At 46.9% G+C, this 24,894-nt stretch overlaps 1 protein-coding gene across 1 annotated transcript; it reads right to left on the bottom strand.

Annotated features, from left to right (window-relative positions):
* Positions 1 to 1,331: 1,331 nt before the first annotated feature.
* On the bottom strand, positions 1,332 to 21,702 carry LOC148481406 (resistin-like). Its single transcript, XM_088453528.1, has 5 exons — positions 21,671 to 21,702; positions 10,739 to 10,774; positions 10,174 to 10,263; positions 4,674 to 4,751; positions 1,332 to 1,748 (listed from the first exon to the last, which is right to left on the bottom strand). The coding sequence occupies exons 3-5, from the start codon at positions 10,238 to 10,240 to the stop codon at positions 1,615 to 1,617; spliced, it is 279 nt and encodes a 92-aa protein (XP_088309654.1). The 5' UTR covers positions 10,241 to 10,263; positions 10,739 to 10,774; positions 21,671 to 21,702; the 3' UTR covers positions 1,332 to 1,614.
* Positions 21,703 to 24,894: the final 3,192 nt, after the last annotated feature.

The following is a 24,894-nucleotide window of genomic DNA, read 5'->3' as shown; positions in this document are numbered from 1 at the left end:
TGGTCCCACCCTCCTGCAGCTGGTCCCACCCTCCTGCAGCTTAACCCCGGCACTGCAGCTCGTACCCTCAGCTCTGGTCCCACCCTCCTGCAGCTTATCCCCAGCACTGCAGCTCGTACCCTCAGCTCTGGTCCCACCCTCCTGCAGCTTATCCCCAGCACTGCAGCTCGTACCCTCAGCTCTGGTCCCACCCTCCTGCAGCTGGTCCCACCCTCCTGCAGCTTAACCCCAGCACTGCAGCTCGTACCCTCAGCTCTGGTCCCACCCTCCTGCAGCTTAACCCCAGCACTGCAGCACGTACCCTCAGCTTTGGTCCCACCCTCCTGCAGCTGGTCCCACCCTCCTGCAGCTTAACCCCAGCACTGCAGCTCGTACCCTCAGCTCTGGTCCCACCCTCCTGCAGCTTATCCCCAGCACTGCAGCTCGTACCCTCAGCTCTGGTCCTACCCTCCTGCAGCTTATCCCCAGCACTGCAGCTCGTACCCTCAGCTCTGGTCCCACCCTCCTGCAGCTTATCCCCAGCACTGCAGCTCGTACCCTCAGCTCTGGTCCCACCCTCCTGCAGCTTATCCCCAGCACTGCAGCTCGTACCCGCAGCTCTGGTCCCACCCTCCTGCAGCTGGTCCCACCCTCCTGCAGCTCACCTTCAGCTCCCCACTGCACCCACCCTCCTGCACTCTGCTCCCAGCTCACATCGTCCTGTACTCCAGCCCCAGTTCCCACCCTCCTGTACCTCATTGCCAGTTTCCACCATCCTACAGCTCACCTCCAGCACTCACCCTCCTGTACCTCATTGCCAGTTTCCACCATCCTACAGCTCACCTCCAGCACTCACACTTCTGTACCTCATCCCCAGTACCCACCCTCCTGCACCCGCCTCCAGCTCCTACCCTCCTGTACCCCAACCCCAGCTCTCTCCCTCCTGCACCCCACCTCCAGTTCCCACCCTCCTGCACCCACCTCCAGCTCCCACCCTCCTGTACCTCATCCCCAGTTTCCACCATCCTACAGCTCTCACCCTCCTGTACCTCATCCCCAGTTTCCACCATCCTACAGCTCTCACCCTCCTGTACCTCATTCCCAGTACCCACCCTACTGCACACCACCTCCAGCTCCTATCCTCCTGCACCCCACCCCCAGCTCTCCCCCTCCTGCACCCCACCTCCAGTTCCCACCCTCCTGCACCCACCTCCAGCTCCCACCCTCCAATAGTCAAAGTGGTTAATGATATTCAGATATTATTATTATTGTCCTTTATATATATGGTGCCACAAGTGTTCTGCAGCACCTTACATAGTACTTAAACAAATAACTGAATAAGATACCAGTGACTTACAGTACAATACAATGCAGGACAAGGACAGGGTTATACACATTGCTGCATTAGTGATCATAACACTCATATAAGCAGCATAGAGTCAGCAACAAGGGATAGGTACCCTAGAGGGGAGTGAGGAGTAGAAGAAAGTTTAAGTAAGGAAAAGCACATGAGGGAAGAGGGCCCTGCTCGTGAAAGCTTACATTGTAATAAAACTATTGTTGTTTATTGAGGTTTTATTACAGTATTTGTTACAGATGCAATAATTACAATAAACTGATCTTCTCTCCATCTTTTCATTTAGAAGCCACCTTACAGCAGCGAGCCGACGTCCAGTCTATGTTATTGCACTGACAGTGACATTGAGTGTCTGAGCGGATGTCCCACGAGCCGCAGGCCATGCCACAGGAGCAGGAAGTGGCTATGTAACCTGGGGAAGATAGGAAAGATCATGGAGGCCATACTACAATTACAGTATAGTAATAGAGGTGCATCACTGAGTACTGAGTACTGAGTACAGCTACTGTCAGACTCGTTTTCCCCTATTCACAAGGAATCCATCCTCAGCCGGTGTTGGCCATGTGAGTGGTCAGCTGACACTGAGGGTATAATCAGTCTGGGGAGGTTAAGCAAGGTAAAAAACCTCACACCCAATGTTGGATTACGGCGGGTATGTGCGCATCTGATACCCGTGGTATCCAATAACAATACTCACTTGTTTGGGGGAATCCGGTGGTCTCTGTGACTCCCGGGAGCCTCCCCTCCATCTTGTCACTGGGAATGGGGCTGCTGGGAGGCTCCAGTGGCTGCAGTGAGGCGCAAGGCCCACTGGGAGATGTAGTTCTCCCAGCATCCGTTACAGGGGAGTATACACTCACACACGGGAGGGGGATCACACACACACTCACTCACCCTGCTGCAGGAGACCCGGCACCCAACACTGGATGAAGAAGGTGAGTAATTAAGGACTAATTAAACTAGTTGGAATCTTCCAATTGCTTAATTCATTATCAGGGAGAGGGGGGTGGGGGGGGGGGAGGTGTCTGCTGCCGGGGTCTCAGAGCAAGTCCCACTGAATTTTACCTTACTTTAACAACTTTAGGATAAATCAGACTTGCTCTGGATGTGCGAGAAAAAAGATTTTAATTTTCATGCCTGCAATTAATTCCCCCCGGTTGCTGCTATTTCCAAGTTGGAGAAAGGACCTCTATGAGGTAGAGACCACGTGACCGCTGCAGGAGGCTGGACCGCTCCTGCGTTACCATCCACTAGGGCATAGAGGGAGAATAAGTATCTGTGGTGAGTGCAGCGAGCCACCGTGCCCGAAGCGTGGCGAGCGTCGCGAGCCCGCAAGGGGACACTTTTGGTCCCCCATTACCATCCCCGCCCCTCCCCCTTTCAGGCCGAGTCACGTGGGTGTGACGTCACAGGGCCATCAGCCCTGTACAGTCTAGACCTAACCAATTCCCCCCTGACTGTCTGCTCTGCCATCTCCTGTTACAGGCTGTAATTATCTGCCTGTGTTACTGTCACACTCTCTGCAGGACCATATCCGCATTACATGGTGAGTGGAGGATGACCACTCCCCAGTGACAGCTCACACAGGAGGCACCAGGAGGTCTACATAAAGGATGGGGGGAGGCATGGAGAATGGATTGTGGGTATGAATCTGTATGATGATGTCTTAGTTGTCTGTATAGACAAAGCCTGAGGTGTACTAGTCCTCAGCCGTGTAATGTTATGGGACTTGTCTTCCATTGTCACCACTCACACTCCATGTCTTACACTGGGGGAGAGTTTGGGCTTCTGTGATCACCCCCATCCTGACATCACCTAAAGAAAGTACAGTATAGTACTGTATAAATGTGTAGCTGCCTATACATGGAGAATATTGCTTCAAAAATAAGCTTCATTTTAAGGCATTATGGGGCTCATGTATGAATGATCGCACTGGCAATGCGATCTGCGCAGGATACCAATTATATTATTGCAAAATGCGATCACAGCGCCGATATGTATCATCCGAGACACACGCAAGCACAGGGGCACCGAAATGAGCTCGTTCCTGCGATGTGCCCTGAGTGCTACCTGGGCTGCTGCGCACGCTCAGAGCCACTGACTGCACATTCACGCCCGCCATTGCCGGGGGAGGGTTCCCTCTCGCGGTTTATTATGTGATGTGTAGAGTTGGCTGCGGGGGTTAATATCAGGAATGCATTTCATTTTTGATTTTGGTAAATGGGGGCAGCATCGCTTCCTCCTTAAAAACCTATGGGGGATGCGTCTGTCTGTGGGAATGGAGGGATCGGAGTTATCTGCTGTGGTCCCTGCTTCATAAATCTGAGGGGAAACTTATTATTTGAGGTTAATCCCCGAAAATAGGTGTTTTCTGGGTTTAAGTCACAAATATAAAATGATAAATGGGCCCCTTTGTGTCTGTGCCCCATTACTGAGAGTGTGATATTATATTCTACTAATGCATTTTAGATGACCGTTATTAATAATAATAATAGTAATAATAATAGTAATAATAACAATAATAGTAGTAATAATAATATTAGTAGTAATAATAATAGTAGTAATAATAATAATAGTAATAGTATTAATAATAGTAGTAATAATAACAATAATAGTAATAATAGTAGTAATAATAATAGTAATAGTAATAATAATAATAGTAGTAATAATAGTAATAATAACAATAATAGTAATAGTAATAATAATAGTAATAATAATAGTAATAATAACAATAATAGTAATAATAGTAATAATAATAATAGTAGTAATAATAGTAATAATAACAATAATAGTAATAATAATAATAGTAATAGTAAAATAATAATAGTAATAATAACAATAATAGTAATAATAATAGTAGTAATAATAGTAATAGTAATAATAATAGTAATAATAACAATAATAGTAATAATAATAGTAATAATAGTAGTAATAATAGTAATAGTAATAATAATAGTAATAATAACAATAATAGTAATAATAATAGTAGTAGTAATAATAATAATAGTAATAATAACAGTAATAATTACAAGAATAGTAATAATAATAGTAATATTAATAATAATAAATAGTAGTAATAATAATAATAGTAATAGTAATAATAGTAATAATAACAATAATAGTAATAATAATAATAGTAATAATAATAATAGTAATAGTAATAGTAATAATAATAATAGCAGTAATAATAATAATAATAGTAATAATAATAGTGATAGTAATAATAATAATAGTACTAATAATAATAGTAATAATAATAATAATAGTAATAATAACAATAATAATAATATTAAAAGTAATAATAGTTATGATAATAATACTAGCTAGAAGAACTTACTTTCTGGACAAGAAGCCAAAGCCCCCTTGGCGCTAATGCTGGTACATGTAATCTTTACTTTCTCCAGGATCTCAGATGCTGGAATATGATGACATGTGAGTGAATAGACAGATCTGAGAGGTCACAGAGTCAGTGTAGAGATCATTTCACCCCTGAGCAGTGCCGGATTTAGACATCATGGGGCCCTAGGCAAGGAACAGGTTTGGGGCCCACCCTCCCGAAAAAATATTCATGTACTTTGTTAGGCTCTGCGGAAACCTTGTGGCGCCATATAAATGAAGGATAATATATATGGGTGATGGGGAGAGGGTGACAAGGAGAAGTAGTGGGTGACAGGGAGAGGGGGATAGGTAGAGGCAGAGGGTGACAGGGAGAGGGTAACAGAGACAAAGAGGGTGAAGGAGAGGGTGACAGAGAGAAGCAGAGGATGACGGGCAGTGGGAGATGGGGATAGAGAGAGTGTGACAGGAAGAGGGTTACAAGGAGAAGCAGTCAGTGACAGGGAAAGGGTAGAGGCAAAGGGTATGCTAGGTTTGAGAGAGAGAGACAGAGAGAGAGAGAGAATATAAATATATATTATGGATCTGGATGAATGAATTTAAGTGTGAACTGAACATGTTTCACCCAGTTCTCAGCAGCAGGAGGCCAGCGAGTGACGGCAGGAGCTCGGAGAGTGACGGAAGAGATTCGGACCTGCCTGCATCATCATATAACTCCCTGCTGTAGCGATCCTCTCCTCTACACTGGGGCCGGTCACTAGATTGTGACGTCGGACCCCTCGTGACAGCAGTCTCAGAGGATGAGGTAACGGAAGGAGATGAGACGATAGGGGTAGAGAGGAGGTGGGCCGGACACCTCCTCCTTCTTTGTTATGGCCGACAGTGCTATTAGCACTGCTGTCAATGCTGCTGTGTGGGCGGGCCCTTTAATTGCTACGGGAACGGCGGCCAACGATTCAATGCAACGACACTGCCGATATGTCCGCTACTGAGTCTGCCAAATGATCAGGGCCAGATTTCAGTGGACCCATCCACGGGCCCCGTGGGATCCACCGGGCCCCAGGTAAGTTTAAAATAATATGGGTGCAGAGTGTGTGGTGCAGCGCTCCAATGGACCCGGGAACTGTGTGCCCTGCACACACTACACCCATTATAGATACGCCACTGCCCTTCCTGTTAAATTGTAAGCTCATATGAGCAAGGCCCTCTCTGCTGATGTCTGCTCCATCCTCATCTACCTGTGCTTCCAACTGTTTTACCTCCTGCATCTTCTGTCCTATACATTGTTATGTTTATGTATTATACTTAACGTCATAGTATTATTACATTACTCATCTTCTGTATTTTGCCTATGCTTGTTCTATATTTTGCTTGTTAAAACTCTGCTCTTCATATCCTAAACGATGTACTAGCGCACATGTATACACAGAGAATGATAGGAGCGCTTGATTCGAATTTATAAAGTCCAGTGAATTACTTGACACATCCTTAACACAGCTGACTGCGCCATCGCGGCGCCCTGGAAGAACGTAGACCGCTCAATTGGCACGTTCACCCCTTTAGAACATATCACTCACTACCTGTTTACATGAGTGCCCACGCAAATTCACTGATATCTGGTCTCCACGGATGTTTTATCATGAGGTTGTACTTGACAATCTGGAAGTAAAATGCTGCCAATACTCCTACAAGCTTCAAGAAAATGAGGAGGACGCGGGACTGGCCTAAGAGGGGGTGAGGCCAAATGGATGGAGGTGACCCAGTATTTGGTGAAAATGGATTGGTTACGGATTGCCAGCGCTTGGGATCTTGGTGGTCAGAATCCCGACGCCGGAATCCTGACAGGGTTAGGATGCCGACACAATTTGTAAGTATCCTAACCCTACCCCTAAACCTAACCATCCTTTCCTCCATCCTAAACCTAACCTCCCCCCTCACAACCTAAACCTAACCTCACTCTATTGACCCTCGAAGCCTAAACCTAACCTCCCCCCTAGTGCCTAAACCTAACCTCCCCCCTCACAGCCTAAACCTAACCTGCCCCCTCACAGCCTAAACCTTACCTCCCCCTAGTGCCTAAACCTAACCTCCTCCCTTGCAACCTAAGCCTAACCTCCCCCTAGTGCCTAAACCTAACCTCCCCCTCACAACCTAAACCAAACATCCCCCCTCACAGCCTAATCCTAACCTCTCCCCTCACAGCCTAAACCTAACCTCTCACTTACAGCCTAAACCTAACCCCCCCTCAGCCTAAACCTAACCTCCCACCTCCCCAGCATAAACCTAACCTCTCCCCTCACAGCCTAAACCTAACCTCCCCCCTCACAGCCTAAACCTAACCTCTCCCCTCACAGCCTAAACCTAACATCTCCCCTCACAGCCTAAACCTAACCTCCCCCCTCACAGCTTAAACCTAACCTCTCCCCTCACAGCCTAAACCTATCCCCCCCTTGCAGCCTAAACCTAACCTCTCCCCTCACAGCCTAAACCTAACCTCCCCCCTCACAGCCTAAACCTAACTTCCCCCCTCACAGCCTATCCTCCCCCCTCACAACCTAAACTTAACCTTGCCCCTCTCTCAGCCCAAACCTAACCTCTCCCCTCGCAACCTAAACCTATCCTTGCCCTCCTCACAGCCTAAAGCTTACCTCCCCCCCACAGCCTAAACCTAACCTCCTCCCTCACAGCCTAAACCTAACCTCTCCCCTCACAGACTAAACCTAACATCTCCCCTCACAGCCTAAACCTAACATCCCCCCTCACAGCTTAAACCTAACCTCCTCCCTCGCAGCCTATCCTCCCCCTTCGCAACCTAAACTTAACCTTCCCCCTCTCGAAGCCCAAACCTAACCTCTCCCCTCACAACCTAAACCTATCCTTGCCCTCCTCGCAGCCTAAACCTAACCTCCCCCCTCACAGCCTAATCCTAACCTCTCCCCTAACAGCCTAAACCTAACCTCTCACTTCACAGCCTAAACCTAACCCCCCCTCACAGCCTAAACCTAACCTCTCCCCTCACAGCCTAAACCTAACATCTCCCCTCACAGCCTAAACCTAATCTTCCCCCTCACAGCCTAAACCTAACCTCCCCCTCACAGCCTAAACCTAACCTCTCCCCTCACAGCCTAAAACTAACCCCCCCAGCAGCCAAAACCTAAACTCTCCCCTCAGCCTAAACCTAACCTCTCCCATCACAGCCTAAACCTAACCTCTCCCCTCACAGCCTAAACCTATCCCCCCCTCACAGCCTAAACCTAACATCTCCCCTCACAGCCTAAACCTAATCTTCCCCCTCACAGCCTAAACCTAACCTCCCCCCTGACAGCCTATCCTCCCCCCTCGCAACCTAAACTTAACCTTGCCCCTCTCGCAGCCTAAACCTAACCTCTCCCCTCGCAACCTAAACCTATCCTTGCCCTCCTCACAGCCTAAAGCTTACCTCCCCCTAGTGCCTAAACCTAACCTCCTCCCTTGCAACCTAAGCCTAACCTCCCCCTTTTGCCTAAACCTATCCTCCCCCCTCAGAACCTAAACCTAACCTCCCCCCTCACAGCCTAATCCTAACCTCTCCCCTCACAGCCTAAACCTAACCTCTCACTTACAGCCTAAACCTAACCTCCCCCTCAGCCTAAACCTAACCTCCCACCTCCCCAGCCTAAACCTAACCTCTCCCCTCACAGCCTAAAACTAACCCCCCCTTACAGCCAAAACCTAAACTCTCCCCTCATAGCCTAAACCTAACCTCTCCCCTCACAGCCTAAATCTAACCTCCCCCCTCACAGCCTAAACCTAACCTCTCCCCTCACAGCCTAAACCTAACCTCCCCCCTGACAGCCTATCCTCCCCCCTCGCAACCTAAACTTAACCTTGCCCCTCTCACAGCCTAAACCTAACCTCTCCCCTCGCAACCTAAACCTATCCTTGCCCTCCTCACAGCCTAAAGCTTACCTCCCCCTAGTGCCTAAACCTAACCTCCTCCCTTGCAACCTAAGCCTAACCTCCCCCTTTTGCCTAAACCTATCCTCCCCCCTCACAACCTAAACCTAACCTCCCCCCTCAGCCTAATCCTAACCTCTCCCCTCACAGCCTAAACCTAACCTCTCACTTACAGCCTAAACCTAACCTCCCCCTCAGCCTAAACCTAACCTCCCACCTCCCCAGCCTAAACCTAACCTCTCACTTCACAGCCTAAAACTAACCCCCCCTTACAGCCAAAACCTAAACTCTCCCCTCATAGCCTAAACCTAACCTCTCCCCTCACAGCCTAAACCTAACCTCCCACTCACAGCCTAAACCTAACCTCTCCCCTCACAGCCTAAACCTAACCTCCCCCTCAGAGCCTAAACCTAACCTCTCCCCTCACAGCCTAAACCTAACCTCCCCCCTCACAGCCTAAACCTAACCTGCCACCTCCCCAGCTTAAACCTAACCTTCCCCCTCACAGCCTAAACCTAACCTCCCCCATCACTCATGATGTCAGTCAGAGAGATTTCGGCTCTGTCAGAGCCGCAATCTCTCTGGGGTTTGCTTTATCTGTGGGTGGTCACCCACATCTATGCGAGCGGCCAGGAGGCCATTCTAAAAAGAAAAAAGACCGGCCCTGATTCAGAGCGAGTGCTCTGTCAGAGCGTCCGGCTCTGAATCAGGGCCTCAGTGTATATCAACCTGTATGGAAAGAGAACCGTGTGTATTGTGCAGCTCAGATATCATCACCTACCTCTAGCTGTGTGATATTCCTTGTGTATTAGTATAATAAGCCCCATTATGGACGGTAGGGCGCTGATACAATGCTGCTGCCCATAATTACCATCACTGTGTGTTATACTCTATGTGACCGCAGCACCACTATCCTTACGCTTTGTTACAGCCGCCATCATTATCAGCGCACTTACAGTAGCTCTGTCCTTGGTGTATAGCATGCAATTCTCTCTACACACCCACAACACGCCCTCTCTAACCTCTGCCTACGTGTGCACTGCCCATTGCCACCTGTGGAGAGTGGAGATGCCTGGAGATAAATCAGCTTCTGCGCATGCATAGATTACTAGGAGTCACTATGTGCAGCCATATACCGAGCTGTGCACGAAATAGGCACAGAGGGTGCAGCTGAGGATCCCAGAGACAGGTGGAGAACCTAGGAGCATTATGAAGTGTCCTGCTGGGACCTATTATTATTATTACATTTTATTTATAGGGCGCCACAACAGATCCGCAGCGCCGTACATACAGTAAGGGTACACAGAACATTACATTACAATACAGTAACCAACTTATAAACAGAGCACAAGTAACAATTAGCAACACAATTCTCCATACACAATACAGCTGGGAAGGTGAAGGCTGTCATAGAAGTGCTAGAGGAGAAGGCTGTGAGACAGTGGGGAGGAGGACCCTGCTCCTAGGAGCTTACAATCTAGGGGATGTGTAAAGACGGAATGCCGGCTAGTTACTGACAGACTTAATGTAAGTACTAAGGCCCAGTAAGTCAGTGAGGTCACAACCTGTGGGACTGCCATGGGTGACAGCAGAGACCAGGACCAGGGCAATGAGTGGCAGAAACAGCTTCATTCTTCTGGCGGTAGTGATGAGACCTGTAAGATAAATACACATTACTGCCCCGCTACCTGGCTCATAGGTCCTGGAAATGCTGAAAGTACCACACACTGGAGGCAGAACCAGCAGCCATGCTATGGGTTTACTAGCCCCTCAGGTGTTATGGCTCATGGTATTGGTTTAGGAACCCAATTGGCTGCGTCCACTGTGTGTATGTTACAGGTGCACTCCCAGGTTATCCTCTGTCAGTAACCATACAGGATCGAGTCACAGGAGGTCTTATGGGTGACATATGCATGATGCGCAGTAAGTGATGTGTCCTTGGCCCCCCGCGTGGTATAGTAGGTGGGTCTCTGCTACTCACCCTAGTGTAGCCACGTATGTGGTGTGATTAGGAAGAGCCGGATCCCATGTGGTGAGAGAAGCGGCAGGTTGGGGAATGTGACATGTAGCAGAACACAAAACTATGGGTGGGATAAGAGTAATGTTCAACAATAGTTTTAGAATGATTACCTTTTATCTGTAATGTGCCACAACTGGTTCGCAGTGCTGTACATATGGGATATAGAGAGAACATATGTTACAGTGTTTTACCAGGATCAGCCAATGATTATCACATAATTACATATACATAAATATGCAATGACCACTCAACACCAATGTGACAGATTATAAACAGAACATTGCAGATGCAGCTACTGATGGGACAACCGGGTGAGGTCAGCCACTGCTCAGGAGCTAGGGAAAGTGTGAGACAAGGGTACAGAGATAGGAAGGAAAGCACATGGGATAGGGGCCCTGCTCGTGTGAACCTACATCCTACATCTCTCCAAACGCTCTACATCTGCCTCCCCTCTCTTACAAGCCCTCCACTGGCTCCCATTCCCTTTCAGAACCTAATTCAAGGCTCTCACACTCGCTTACAAAGCCCTCACCCATTCCTCTCCCATTTACATCAGACCTCATCTCCCTTCACTCTCCTGTTCACCCTCTTCATTCAACAAATGTACGCCACCTCTCATGCCAACTGATTACTTCCTCCCAAACCTGCCTCCAAGACTTTGCCCATGCTGTTCCCCACCTTTGGAACTCTCTACAATCCTTCAAACGGGCTCTCAAGACCCACTACTTCATCAATGCTTTCCAGCTCTCATCCTAACTTGCTGCTTCATGCTACCTCTTCCCTCTCTTCCCCATCATGCCTGTCTGCCCCTCCCCTTGAGAATGTAAGCTCTTGCGAGCAACACCCTCTACCCTCTTGTGCTTCTCCTTACTTTATTTTCATCTACTTTTTACTTGCCACCAGGACACCTTACACTTGGTTGCTTATGCTCTGTTGCTTAATTGGGTGTTATGGGCACCAAAGTATCAATGTATATTATCCATGTCCTTGTCCTGCATTGTATTGTATCATACTGTAAGTCACTTTATTGGTTATGTACTTAGTAAGGCGCTGCGGAACACTTGTGGCGCCATATAAATAAACGATAATAATAGTCCTACAGGGAAGGGCAGACACAGCTATGGTGTCACTAAGTGGGGAGCAGAGATGACAGCACAGGGGTTGGAGTAGGCAGTACCAATAGACTTGAACATTTGAAGCCTTAGGACTGCAGCTAATCTAATTTGATGTGTAAGTGGGTTCCATAGGATGGGAGCAGCTTCTTGTAGGACAGAATGAAAAGTGGCCAGGTGGGACTAGGGGAGGCCATGGAGACAGAGGTTACATTCATCAAGGTTACAATAATTAACAGAGATGAGTTTGATTTGCTTTTAAAGTGAGAAAGGGACCTATCCTGGCAATGTTACGTAGGTATGGGTGAGGCAGGAGTCAAGGATAACTGGTGACAAAGAGGTGATGGGAGGAAAAGAGACCCTCAAACTAGGAACAGGTTAGAGAGTGTCAGGGCTCATTTTTAAGAAGAGAGAATTTGTAGTGAAAGATATCTGCATGAGAGCGTGACTTCCTCCATAGGCTGGGGGTGAGTGAGGTACGCCATGTTTGGAATGGGCACAGAATAAGGTGCAAAGTGCAAGATGAGGTACCAGAGTCTAGAGCAGAAGTAAGTGTGCCACTAAAGAAGGATACAGACTCTTTGGTGCAAGAAACGATGGTGATAGGAAAAGATGCAACTGTGTTCTGACAGAAAATTATTTGGGCTTATTTCCATGTTTAGTCTGTTAATGGCTTTACATCCTAGTGACCACTATACAATACCTATAGACATATAATGACTGCCGCACCTTACAGAGAACTTCCCAATGACCACCATACAATACAGAAAACATCATAGTGACCACTATACAATACCTATAGACATATAATGACTGCTGCACCTTACAGAGAATTTCCCAATGACCACCATACAATACAAAGAGCATTCTAGTGCCCACTATTCCATACCTATAGGCATAATAGTGACTGTCACACCTGATAGAGAACTTCATGATGCCCACCATACAATACAGAGAATATCCTAGTGACCACTATACAATACATATAAGCATAACAGTGACTGTCACACCTTACAGAGAACAATCCAATGACCACCATATAATACAGAGAATGTCCTATTGACCAATAAATTACACATAGGCATAACAAGGGAGATGAAGCAATGGCATCAGTGAGGGGGTGGATTGGAGGAGCGATAACAGCAATACAGGCAATGGTATAGCCAGTTAGGGGGATGCAACAAAGTACTGAGCTGGTGGTCATGTACATGCACAGTACTGGCATCTGTCCTTTATATTTCAGCTATAATCCAAACTATTACCAAACAAGTACATCTTTGTTTAAATTACAGACAAATTTCGCTGCTGTCACCAGCATAAATCACACATCTCCAATACACCAATACATGGCACCTCCATTTATAATACATCACACCACACCGGTAACAATATCTGGAGAAAACTGTTATATTCCTGTTCAATTCCTCTTTCCTACTGCACCGTATACATGGCACACAGGCAGAGGCCCCTACGTATCCCCCTGCTGTAGCACTGGCACTAAGCTGTTATGTGTCCTGTATTATTAGCTGCAGGCTACATGGTCCTTTAGGCCTGACTCTGCAAGGATCGCTATTCTGCTAATGCACATGTAACGCAATTGCTAATATCAGCGGTCAAATGCATTGTGATGGCAGTATAACATTGCTATCACAGCCTCACATGAGGACGCCCCACTTTCCCTTGTCACATCCGTAATACTTAGCAAAACAATCGGTAACATCGAGTAACTTCGGACCCATACGCACACTTGCACAAGCTCAGACTTTACTCAGAAATTGCTAACAGCCAAGCATGCTATCAGTGCTATGGCTGCTTATGGCCATGCAGTGGCTAATTTATGCACGCCCCTGTAACAGCATTGCAACGCACTTGCACGCCTGCATTCGCATGACCATCCCCCGTCATCACCCACAAACGGCACTTCCTGCCAATCACCCTGCGATGGGTCTGCAAGCACCAGTGGCATAAGCACGGCAGGTCTTCTGAGGCTCGTGCCCTGGGCACCATGGGACCAGCAGCGCGAAGGTGTGTATCTGTTGGCCACGGTCCAGGTCCGCCAGTAAAGTCAGTCATGTAGACCGCAGAGAGAGCAGTCCACTCTGCACAGTAACACACACATCACCGCCGATGCTGGGTAGTACACTCATACACTAGTAGTGCTAGTTGGAGTTCCCAGGGGTGACTCCCAGGTAAGCTGGCTCTCAATTCAGATGCATTTATGTATGTGCCTTTATCATGAGGCCTTACAATTGGTATAATTTACATTTGGGGTGAGCGTTCGGGCGTAAGACCCCCGGGGCTGGCCTGGCTGGGCCCCCCCATGGCATCACCACTTAATACACATAGTTGCTTTTTACATCACATATTATGTTTGTATTTTTTTCATGTAATAATTCACATATATTTTAACCCCTTTTTCCAACACACATTAATTAGTCTTAGACAGCTATACTTTACACTGCACTGTCACTCTTTTTCCATTTTTCGTGTGATGCCCTGGGGGGTCAAGGGCTGGACGTTTTTTGGGGTGCACTGCGCCCCGGATGTGAACCCCTTAGTGTTAGGGACTGCTAGAGACAGAGAAGCTGTGACGTGGCCTAGCAGCATCCCAGGTATTTGCAAATGCATGCAACCAATCTCTCTGATTTCTATGACCATATAGTCTTCATATATTGTTGCAGGTACTGAAGATGAGGATATTGGAACAAATGGGGCGCAAGTGAGAGCAGCTTAAAAAATCTCTACCAAATCTTGCCCAAATACAAGAAAAATTAAAACATTCAATACACAAAGTAGGTAGTGTTCTTAAAAGCGCTCATAAAATAAAATTTAGAAATAAAATATACTCATAACAGTCCTTTTAGGCTTGTTGTTCTCTTGAAAAGATTCCTCCTCAGGCAATATACAAAACAAAAGAGACAAAAAAGGATATCTGTGTACAATGGTCTGAAAAGTTCATTGATGTTTTCATATACACAAAGTATTCATGGGAAGTGGTTTTTCTCTATATGGGAAGGTGACGTACCACACTCACATGAAAATAGATATATTTAAACCCCAAAAGGTATCTTTTCCTTATATTTGGGCACAATATACGACCAGATGTAAGGGTTAGACGTACCCTACTCACATTAACAATGGTAGGGAAAAATGCATAAAGGTATCTTTTCAATACTGGAACACGTACCCAACTCACTTGGACAAACACAGCATGAAGCACATCAAGGTTTCTTTATGTCCAAAAAATTCCTTATTATGTCTCCAAAATAAACCGGCAGGCAATTTTCAGTATTTATTCAAATACACAAAAGACATCAAAAACACAAATGTAGGCACACAATCCAAAAAGGTTAGGGGAAGCAGAATTTTCACAATATCCAGGCACAGTTGTTAATCACTATGGTACATTATGTATAGAGCCGTCCGGAACAGTCTCCAAAAAAATGTACTAGAGTACCTTACTGGAAGTACGATCTCTTACCACCCCCAAAATGTCCTTATTGGTGATGCACAAAGTCCTCTCATAACCAACGCGTTTTGATCTAGTGATCTTTTTCAAGGTGCAAATGAGAGGTGCATCCGACCTGTCTATTTATACAGCAATCAATCCTTCTCCCAGTCACATGATCTGGGCACATGATGCAACCGGATGTGACATCCGTCCTCTTACTAATAAGAAACAATAACTAAAATAAAGCTCCTTACTGTGGGCTTAATGCACCAACCCTGGGAACAGTGGTTATGATACATAACCCACAGTTGAATCCACTGCGGTAAGTATATGCCTCACCGGGAGCGCTTCATGTGCCGGGATTTCCGCGATCACACTCCATACTGTTGGACAGCAGATGACCCGCACGGCTTCACCGGAAGTGCGTCACACCCCGATGTTTCTATGGTTACATTCCACAGCCATGGAACGCAGGTGACCCGCAAGGATATCCTCACATATTGGCACTTCCGGGATCGCGTTCCGTCTCAGTGGAGCGCAAACAAAAAGACATGTGTCTTCAAATCTGGGTGCCACTTTTTAGTGAATTCTCCTCAAAACTCCTCAGACATATTATAATAATAGCACTTAATTCCACAAATGATCAAAATACAAGTACATAAATCAAAAAATACTAAAAAAGTGTATCTCAGAATTATACACTCATACATGTTAATAAATACAATAATAAACATTAAATATTACTAAAAACATTACTGTAAAAACCATTTTAGCTCAAAATCAGCGTTTAAACCCCCAGGCATTAAAGTATCAAGGTTAAAAATCCACTTCATTTCAGCTCTAGCAAGATTACCTTCTAAATCTCTATCCTTCCAATTAAATTTTATGTTCTGAATGCCAATAAATCTAATTAAATCGTTATTGGAACATTTATGAGTAGTCTTAAAATGATTTGATAGAGTGTGTGTTTCCATGCCTTTCTTAATATTACGTAAGTGTTCTGCAAGTCTAGTTTTTAAAGCTCTTGATGTTCGTCCTATATATATTAGGCCACATCTACACTCGACTAGATACACTACATTGGTGGTATGGCACGTAATAAACTCATTTATATTGTACTTCTTTCCTTTCACCATGAAATTTGTAATTTTAGTGGTTGATAATGAGATGGTTTTACATGCTATACAAAGTCCACATCTGTGAAACCCTTTTGTACGGATGGGATTACAATTTGTAGGTGGTAATGTACTTCTTACTAAAGTGTCTTTTAAATTCGGGGCTTTTCTATAAATGAATATTGGGTTCGATGGAATTGTGTCTTTTAAGACCAGATCCTTCAATAGGATTTCCCGATGTTTCTTAATGATCTTCTCTATTTTTTTGTACTCAGAGTTAAAGCCTGTAATGAATGCCCACTCGATATTTTTTGGACATAAAGAAACCTTGATGTGCTTCATGCTGTGTTTGTCCAAGTGAGTTGGGTGCATGTTCCAGTATTGAAAAGATACCTTTATGCATTTTTCCCTACCATTGTTAATGTGAGTAGGGTACGTCTAACCCTTACATCTGGTCGTATATTGTGCCCAAATATAAGGAAAAGATACCTTTTGGGGTTTAAATATATCTATTTTCATGTGAGTGTGGTACGTCACCTTCCCATATAGAGAAAAACCACTTCCCATGAATACTTTGTGTATATGAAAACATCAATGAACTTTTCAGACCATTGTACACAGATATCCTTTTTTGTCTCTTTTGTTTTGTATATTGCCTAAAAGGACTGTTATGAGTATATTTTATTTCTAAATTTTATTTTATGAGCGCTACCTACTTTGTGTATTGATTGTTGCAGGTAATATTCAGTGTGATTAGGAACAATAGGGGGTTAAACCCCCCTCCTTTTTCTACTTAGTACACTCATACTATCTGGCAGCGGTGTGTGTGTTTCAGCAGCCAATGAGAGTCAGACAGGCCACATTGGCTGCTGCGCCCACTGCCGGAGCCAGGCTGGAGGTCACTCATGAGATCTGCCCTCCGGCTCCTGCAGCGGGTGATGGGAGAGACATCAGCCGTCTCTCCCATAGTACCGAGCCGGACCGAGGGGGAGGACAGAAAAGAGGACAGTGGCGGGCATGGCAGGAGCAACGATTCAGTTAATTGTTTTGTGAGTGTGTGTGTTATGTAAGGGGCACTACTGGCCGGGGGTACTATATAGGGGCACTGTATCACTACTGAGGGCACTGAATAGGGAGGACCACTACTGGGGGCACTGTATAAGGGGCATTGCATAGGGGGATCACTACTTGGGGCACTGCGTAGGGGGGTCACAACTGGGAGCACTGTATAAAGGGCACTAATGGGGGCACAGCATAAGGGGCACTACTGGGGGCACTGTATAAGGGGCATTGCATAGGGGGATCACTACTTGGGACACTGCATGGGGGGGTCACTATTGGGAGCACTGTATAAAGGGCACTACTGGGGGCACAGCATAAGGGGCCCTACTGGGGGCCTGCATAAGGGAGGCCACTACTGGTGGTACTGTATAAGGGGCACTACAGGGGGCCTGCATAAAGGGGACTACTACTGGTGGCATTGTATAAAGGGCACTAATGGGTACACTACTATATGGGGCACTGCTACTGGGGACATTAAGGTGCATATGGAACGGAATGTTCCCAGAGTGATGAGACAGGGGTGTGTGTCATGTTGACATGCCCCATTTTTCAGTGGCCATGCCCCATAGGGGTCGGGGGGGGCTCCATTTTTAATCTTGCCCTGGTCTCCAAATACCCTAGTTACGCCACTGGCAAGCACACTGTGATCGCTATAGCTGATTCGTGCATGCGCACTATGCAACAATCTGTCAATTTTGTGCATATTAGCAACTGTAATCCTTGGTGAATCAGGCCGTGTATCTCCTGTGCCCAGCGCTGTGCATGATATCATTGTGTATAGTTTACTGGTTCTATTTAGTGTATTTAGCTCAATGTTTTGTTATCTGTGTTAGGCGATTTTCTAGTCTCATCAAAATTAAAATAAAATACACAAAATGCATAAAATATTTGGAGCGATAGCTGAATATATTCTCTTTCTCTGTATTAGAAAAACTATTTGCTGCTGTATTTATTTATTGTAATGAGCAGAGAGTTATAGTGCTGGGAACTCCTGACTGCAGTAACATTAGCCGACGTTTGTCAGTGTAAGCTACCCCATGTATTATGTCATACCTATACTGATCACACTCATATCATCACTAAAATGCTGTAGGAGTCTGATGGCACAAAAGAGGCATATGGACTGTTCTGGGGGCACAAAAGGGGTATGTGGTGGTCTGATGGCACAAAAGAGGCATATGGACTGTTCTGGGAGGCACAAAAGGGGTAAGTGGGGTTCTGATGAACTAAAGATCCATATGGATTGTTCTGGGGGCACAAAAGGAGCATGGGCAGTAGTCTGATGGCATAAAAGGGGCACATGGAGTGATTTGGGCGCACATGGAGGGTCTGGGGGCGCTGGGGGAACAAAAGGGGCACATGCAGGGGTCAGATGGCACATAAAGTTCATGTGGGGGGTCTGATGGACCTTATAAGGGGTTTGTGGGAAATGCCTGTGTGTGGAAAGCCTATATTTCCATGTTCGCTAATCATGCCACTGAATACAGGCAGCAGTGAGTACCGGCAGTAGTGAGTACAGGCCGTAGTGAGTACCCACAGTACAGGCAGTAGTGAGTACCGGCATTAGTAAGTGCAGGCAGTAGAGAGTGCAGGCAGTAGAGAGTACAGGCAGTAGTGAGTACAGGCAGTAGTGAGTACGGGCAGTAGTGAGTACGGGCAGTAGTGGGCACTGGCAGTAGAGAGTACAGGCAGTAGTGAGTACGGGCAGTAGAGAGTACCGGCAGTAGTGAGTACCTTGCATTAGTGAGTACGGGCAGTAGTGAGTACAGGCAGTAGTGAGTACTGGCAGTAGTGAGTACGGGCAGTAGTGAGTACCGGCAGAAGTGAGTACCAGCAGTAGTGAGTACAGGCAGTAGTGAGTACCGGCAGTAGTGAGTAACTCAGTGAGTGTGATAGTGACAATGTGATAAAACATCAGCACAGTAATACAGTAATACAGTAATACAGTGCCGGAGTAATAAGGTGACAATTACACTCCAGCACCAGGAATGAAGTCAGTGGAGAGATGTTACGGATACAATAGATAGATGCGCAGTAGTGACCGGAGGAGTCATTGGTAAATAAGAATGTTAATGAGAGACTGTAAAAGTTATAGATAAATATTGGTGAGACATGAACATGAGCGAATGTAGGAGGGAGTGAGAGCCTGAGGTAAGAAGGACATGTACTGTAGGAGGGTGTGAGAGCCTGAGGTAAGTAGGACATGTTCTGTAGGAGGATGTCAGAGCCTGAGGTAAGTAGCACATGTACTGTAGGAGGGTGTCAGAGCCTGAGGTAAGAAGGACATGTACTGTAGGAGGGTGTCAGAGCCTGAGGTAAGAAGGACATGTACTGTAGGAAGGTGTCAGAGCCTGAGGAAAGTAGGACATGTATTGTAGGAGGGTGTCAGAGCCTGAGGTAAGTAGGACATGTACTGTAGGAGGGTGTCAGAGCCTGAGGTAAGTAGGACATGTACTGTAGGATGGTGTCAGAACCTGAGGTAAGTAGGACATGTACTGTAGGAGGGTGTCAGAGCCTGAGGTAAGTAGGACATGTACTGTAGGAGGGTGTCAGAGCCTGAGGTAAGTAGGACATGTACTGTAGGAGGGTGTCAGAGCCTGAGGTAAGTAGGACATGTACTGTAGGAGGATGTCAGAGCCTGAGGTAAGTAGGACATGTACTGTAGGAGGATGTCTAGAGCCTGAGGTAAGTAGCACATGTACTGTAGGAGGGTGTCAGAGCTTGAGGTAAGTAGCACATGTACTGTAAGAGGGTGTCAGAACCTGAGGTAAGTAGGACATGTACTGTAAGAGGGTGTCAGAGCCTGAGGTAAGTAGGACATGTACTGTAGGAGGGTGTCAGAGCCTGAGGTAAGTAGGACATGTACTGTAGGAGGGTGTCAGAATCTGAGGTAAGTAGGACATGTACTGTAGGAGGGTGTGAGAGGTAAATAGCACATGTACTGTAAGAGGGTGTCAGAACCTGAGGTAAGTAGCACATGTACTGTAAGAGGGTGTCAGAGCCTGAGGTAAGTAGGACATGTACTGTAGGAGGGTGTCAGAGCCTGAGGTAAGTAGGACATGTACTGTAGGAGGGTGGCAGAATCTGAGGTAAGTAGGACATGTACTGTAGAGGGTGTGAGAGGTAAATAGCACATGTACTGTAGGAGGGTGTGAGAGCCTGAGGTAAGTAGCACATGTACTGTAAGAGGGTGTCAGAGCCTGAGGTAAGTAGGACATGTACTGTTGGAGGGTGTCAGAGCCTGAGGTAAGTAGGACATGTACTGTAGGAGGGTGTCAGAATCTGAGGTAAGTAGGATATGTACTGTAGGAGGGTGTGAGAGGTAAATAGCACATGTACTGTAGGAGGGTGTGAGAGCCTGAGGTAAGAAGCACTTGTACTGTAGGAGGGTGTGAGAGTCTGAGGTAAGTAGGACATGTAATGTAGGAGGGTGTCAGAGCCTGAGGTAAGTAGGACATGTACTGTAGGAGGGTGTCAGAGCCTGAGGTAAGTAGGACATGTACTGTAGGAGGGTGTCAGAGCCTGAGGTAAGTAGGACATGTACTGTAGGAGGGTGTCAGATCCTGAGGTAAGCAGGGCATGTACAGTAGGAGGGTATCAGAGCCTGAGGTAAGTAGAACATGTACTGTAGGAGGGTGTTAGAGCCTGAGGTAAGTAGGACATGTACTGTATGAGGGTGTCAGAGCCTGAGGTAAGTAGGACATGTACTGTAGGAGGGTGTCAGAGCCTGAGGTAAGTAGGACATGTACTGTAGGAGGGTGCCAGAGCCTGAGGTAAGTAGGACATGTACTGTAGGAGGGTGTGAGAGTCTGAGGTAAGTAGGACATGTAATGTAGGAGGGTGTCAGAGCCTGAGGTAAGTAGGACATGTACTGTAGGAGGGTGCCAGAGCCTGAGGTAAGTAGGACATGTACTGTATGAGGGTGTCAGAGCCTGAGGTAAGTAGGATATGTACTGTAGGAGGGTGTCAGAGCCTGAGGTAAGTAGGACATGTACTGTATGAGGGTGTCAGAGCCTGAGGTAAGTAGGACATGTACTGTAGGAGGGTGTCAGAGCCTGAGGTAAGTAGGACATGTACTGTATGAGGGTGTCAGAGCCTGAGGTAAGTAGGACATGTACTGTAGGAGGGTGTCAGAGCCTGAGGTAAGTAGGACATGTACTGTAGGAGGGTGTCAGAGCCTGAGGTAAGTAGGACATGTGGTATATAACGAGATAACAGAATATTATAGTAAGATGCTGAATCCCAGTAAGGCACAACCAGCCCCATTCCCTGAGTACACACAAACAATTGTCTCACACTCACCGCTCTCTCTTCTGTGATGCAGATGAGGCACATCTACAGCTGGGCACCATTATATACCTCTGTAACACCCTCCGCTGAGTCATCCTAAAGGTTGGAGTTTGTTGCGTGACTACAGGGAGAAACCCAGAACATTATTGTGACATTTTACATGAGGCAAAAATGTGCTTGAGGTGATGATAATCCACAGTTAAAGTTACAGTGCAGATTTTGTCACACAGGGGCTGATCTGCATCACATACATGTCGCAATGCGCACGACTATGGCAGATCTTAGCTTACTGCGAATGTTCCAAAGACAGAAATCAAATTCTGCGCATGTGCTGGATCAGGTATCCACACAGACGGGTATGTGGGGGTCTGGTGGCACAAAAGAGGCAAACATACTGGTCTGGGGGCACAAAAGAGGTATGTGCAAGAGTCAGATGACACAAAAGGGGCAGGTGGAGGAGTCTTATGGGGCATGTGGAGGAGTCTTGTGGCACAAAGGGGGCATTTGGAGGGTCTGGGGGGACAAGGGGCATGTGGAGGAGTTTGATTTCACAAAAAAGGCATTTGGAGGGTCTGGGGGCTCAAAAGAAGCATTTGGAGGGTCTGGGGGCACAAAGGAGGCATGTGGAAGAGTCTGATTGCACAAAAGATACATGTGGAGTCTGATGGCACATAAGGGGCAGGTGGAGGAGTTTGATGGCACATAAGGGGCATGTGGAGGAGTCTAATGGCATGTAAGGGGCAGGTGGAGGAGTTTGATGGCACATAAGGGGCAGGTGGAGGAGTTTGATGGCACATAAGGGGCATGTGGAGGAGTCTGATGGCACGTAAGGGGCAGGTGGAGGAGTCTGATGGCACATAAGGGGCAGGTGGAGGAGTCTGATGGTACATAAGGTTTCAGCATACTGTGCATGCGGCAAAAGAAGAAATTTCTGTGTATGTGCCGGATCATGTACCCACACACGGTTGGAGATTGCTAGTTGCCTATAGCTAGATCCGCTTGTCGAATGACAAGGGATACGTGGGAAACGCCTTTGTGTGGAAAGCCTATATTTCCATGTTCGCACATCATACCACTGAGTACATGCATTAGTGAGTACATGCATTAGTGATTACCGGCATTAGTGAGTAAAGGCAGTAGTGAGTACCAGCAGTAGTGAGTACGTGCAGTAGTGAGTACCGGCAGTAGTGAGTATGGGCAGTAGTGAGTGCAGGCAGTAGTGAGTACGGGCAGTAGTCAGTACGGGCAGTATTGAGTACAGGCAGTAGTGAATACCGGCAGCAGTGAGTACCAGCAGTAGTGAGTACCGGCAGTAGTGAGTCCATGCAGTAGTGAGTAACTCAGTGAGTGTGATAGTGACAATGTGACAAAACATCAGCACAGTAATACAGTAATACAGTGCTAGAGTAATAGGGTGACAATTACACTCCAGCACCAGGAATGAAGTCAGTGGAGAGATGATACGGATACAATAGATAGATGCGCAGTAGTGACCGGAGGAGTCATTGGTAAATAATAACGTTAATGAGAAACTGTAAAAGTTATAGTAAATATTGGTGAGACATGAACATGAGTGAATGTAGGAGGGTGTGACCATTATGTAATGGTGACCATTATATACCTCTCCAACGCCCTCCGCTGAGTCATCCTAAAGGTTGGAGTTTGTTGCGTGACAACAGGGAGAAAGCCAAAAGATTATTGTGACATTTTACATGAGGCAAAAATGTGCTTGAGGTGATGATAATCTGCAGATAAGGTTACAGTGCAGATATTGGCACACAGGGGGCTGATCTGCATCACATACATGTTGCAATGCGCACGCCTCAGGCGGATCTTAGCTTACTGCGAATGTTCCAAAGACAGCAATCAATTTCTGCATATCGGTGGCACAAAGGAGGCAAATATACTGGTCTGGGGGCACAAAAGGGGCATGTGGAGGAGTCTGATGGCACATAAGGGGCAGGTGGAGGAGTCTGATGGCACAAAAGGGGCAGATGTAGGAGTCTGATGGCACATATGGGGGAGGTGTAGGAGTCTGATGGCACATAAGGGGCAGGTGGAGGAGTGTGATGGCATATAAGGGGCATGTGGAAGAGTCTGATGACACATAAGGGGCATGTGGAGGAGTCTGATGGCACATAAGGGGCATGTGGAAGAGTCTGATGACACAAGGGGCAGATGGAGGAGGCTGATGGCATATAAGGGGCAGGTGGAAGAGTGATGACACATAAGGGGCAGATGGAGGAGTCTGATGGCATATAAGGGGCAGGTGGAGGAGTCTGATGGCATATAAGGGGCATGTGGAGGAGTCTGATGACACATAAGGGGCAGGTGTAGGAGTCTGATGGCACATACGGGGCAGGTGTAGGAGTCTGATGGCACATAAGGGGCAGGTGGATGAGTCTGATGACATATAAGGGGCATGTGGAGGAGTCTGATGACATATAAGGGGCATGTGGAGGAGTCTGATGGCACATAAGGGGCAGGTGAAAGAGTCTGATGGCATATAAGGGGCAGGTGGAGGAGTGATGGCACATAAGGGGCAGATGGAGGAGTCTGATTACACATAAGGGACATGTGGAAGAGTCTGATGACAAATAAGGGGCAGATGGAGGAGTCTGATGACATATAAGGGGCATGTGGAGGAGTCTGATGACACATAAGGGGCAGGTGGAAGAGTCTGATGGCATATAAGGGGCAGGTGGAGGAGTTTGATGGCACATAAGGGGCAGGTGGAGGAGTCTGTGGGCACATGAGTGGCAGGTGGAAGAGTCTGATGGCATATAAGGGGCAGGTGGAGGAGTGATGGCACATACGGGGCAGGTGGAGGAGTCTGATGCCATATAAGGGGCAGGTGGAGGAGTCTGATGGCATATAAGGGGCATGTGGAGGAGTCTGATGACACATAAGGGGCATGTGGGGGAGTCTGATGGCACATAAGGGGCAGGTGGAAGAGTGATGACACATAAGGGGCAGATGGAGGATTCTGATGGCATATAAGGGGCAGGTGGAGGAGTCTGATGGCATATAAGGGGCATGTGGAGGAGTCTTATGACACATAAGGGGCAGGTGTAGGAGTCTGATGGCACATACGGGGCAGGTGTAGTAGTCTGATGGCACATAAGGGGCAGGTGGTTGAGTCTGATGGCACATAAGGGGCAGGTGGAGGAGTCTGATGGCATATAAGGGGCATGTGGAGGAGTCTGATGGCACATAAGGGGCAGATGGAGGAGTCT

The sequence above is a fragment of the Taudactylus pleione genome, unplaced genomic scaffold (assembly GCF_031769625.1).
Source record: "Taudactylus pleione unplaced genomic scaffold, aTauple2 ptg000580l, whole genome shotgun sequence".
NCBI lineage: Eukaryota > Metazoa > Chordata > Amphibia > Anura > Myobatrachidae > Taudactylus > Taudactylus pleione.
This window is presented reverse-complemented; position numbering and strand designations above follow the sequence as displayed.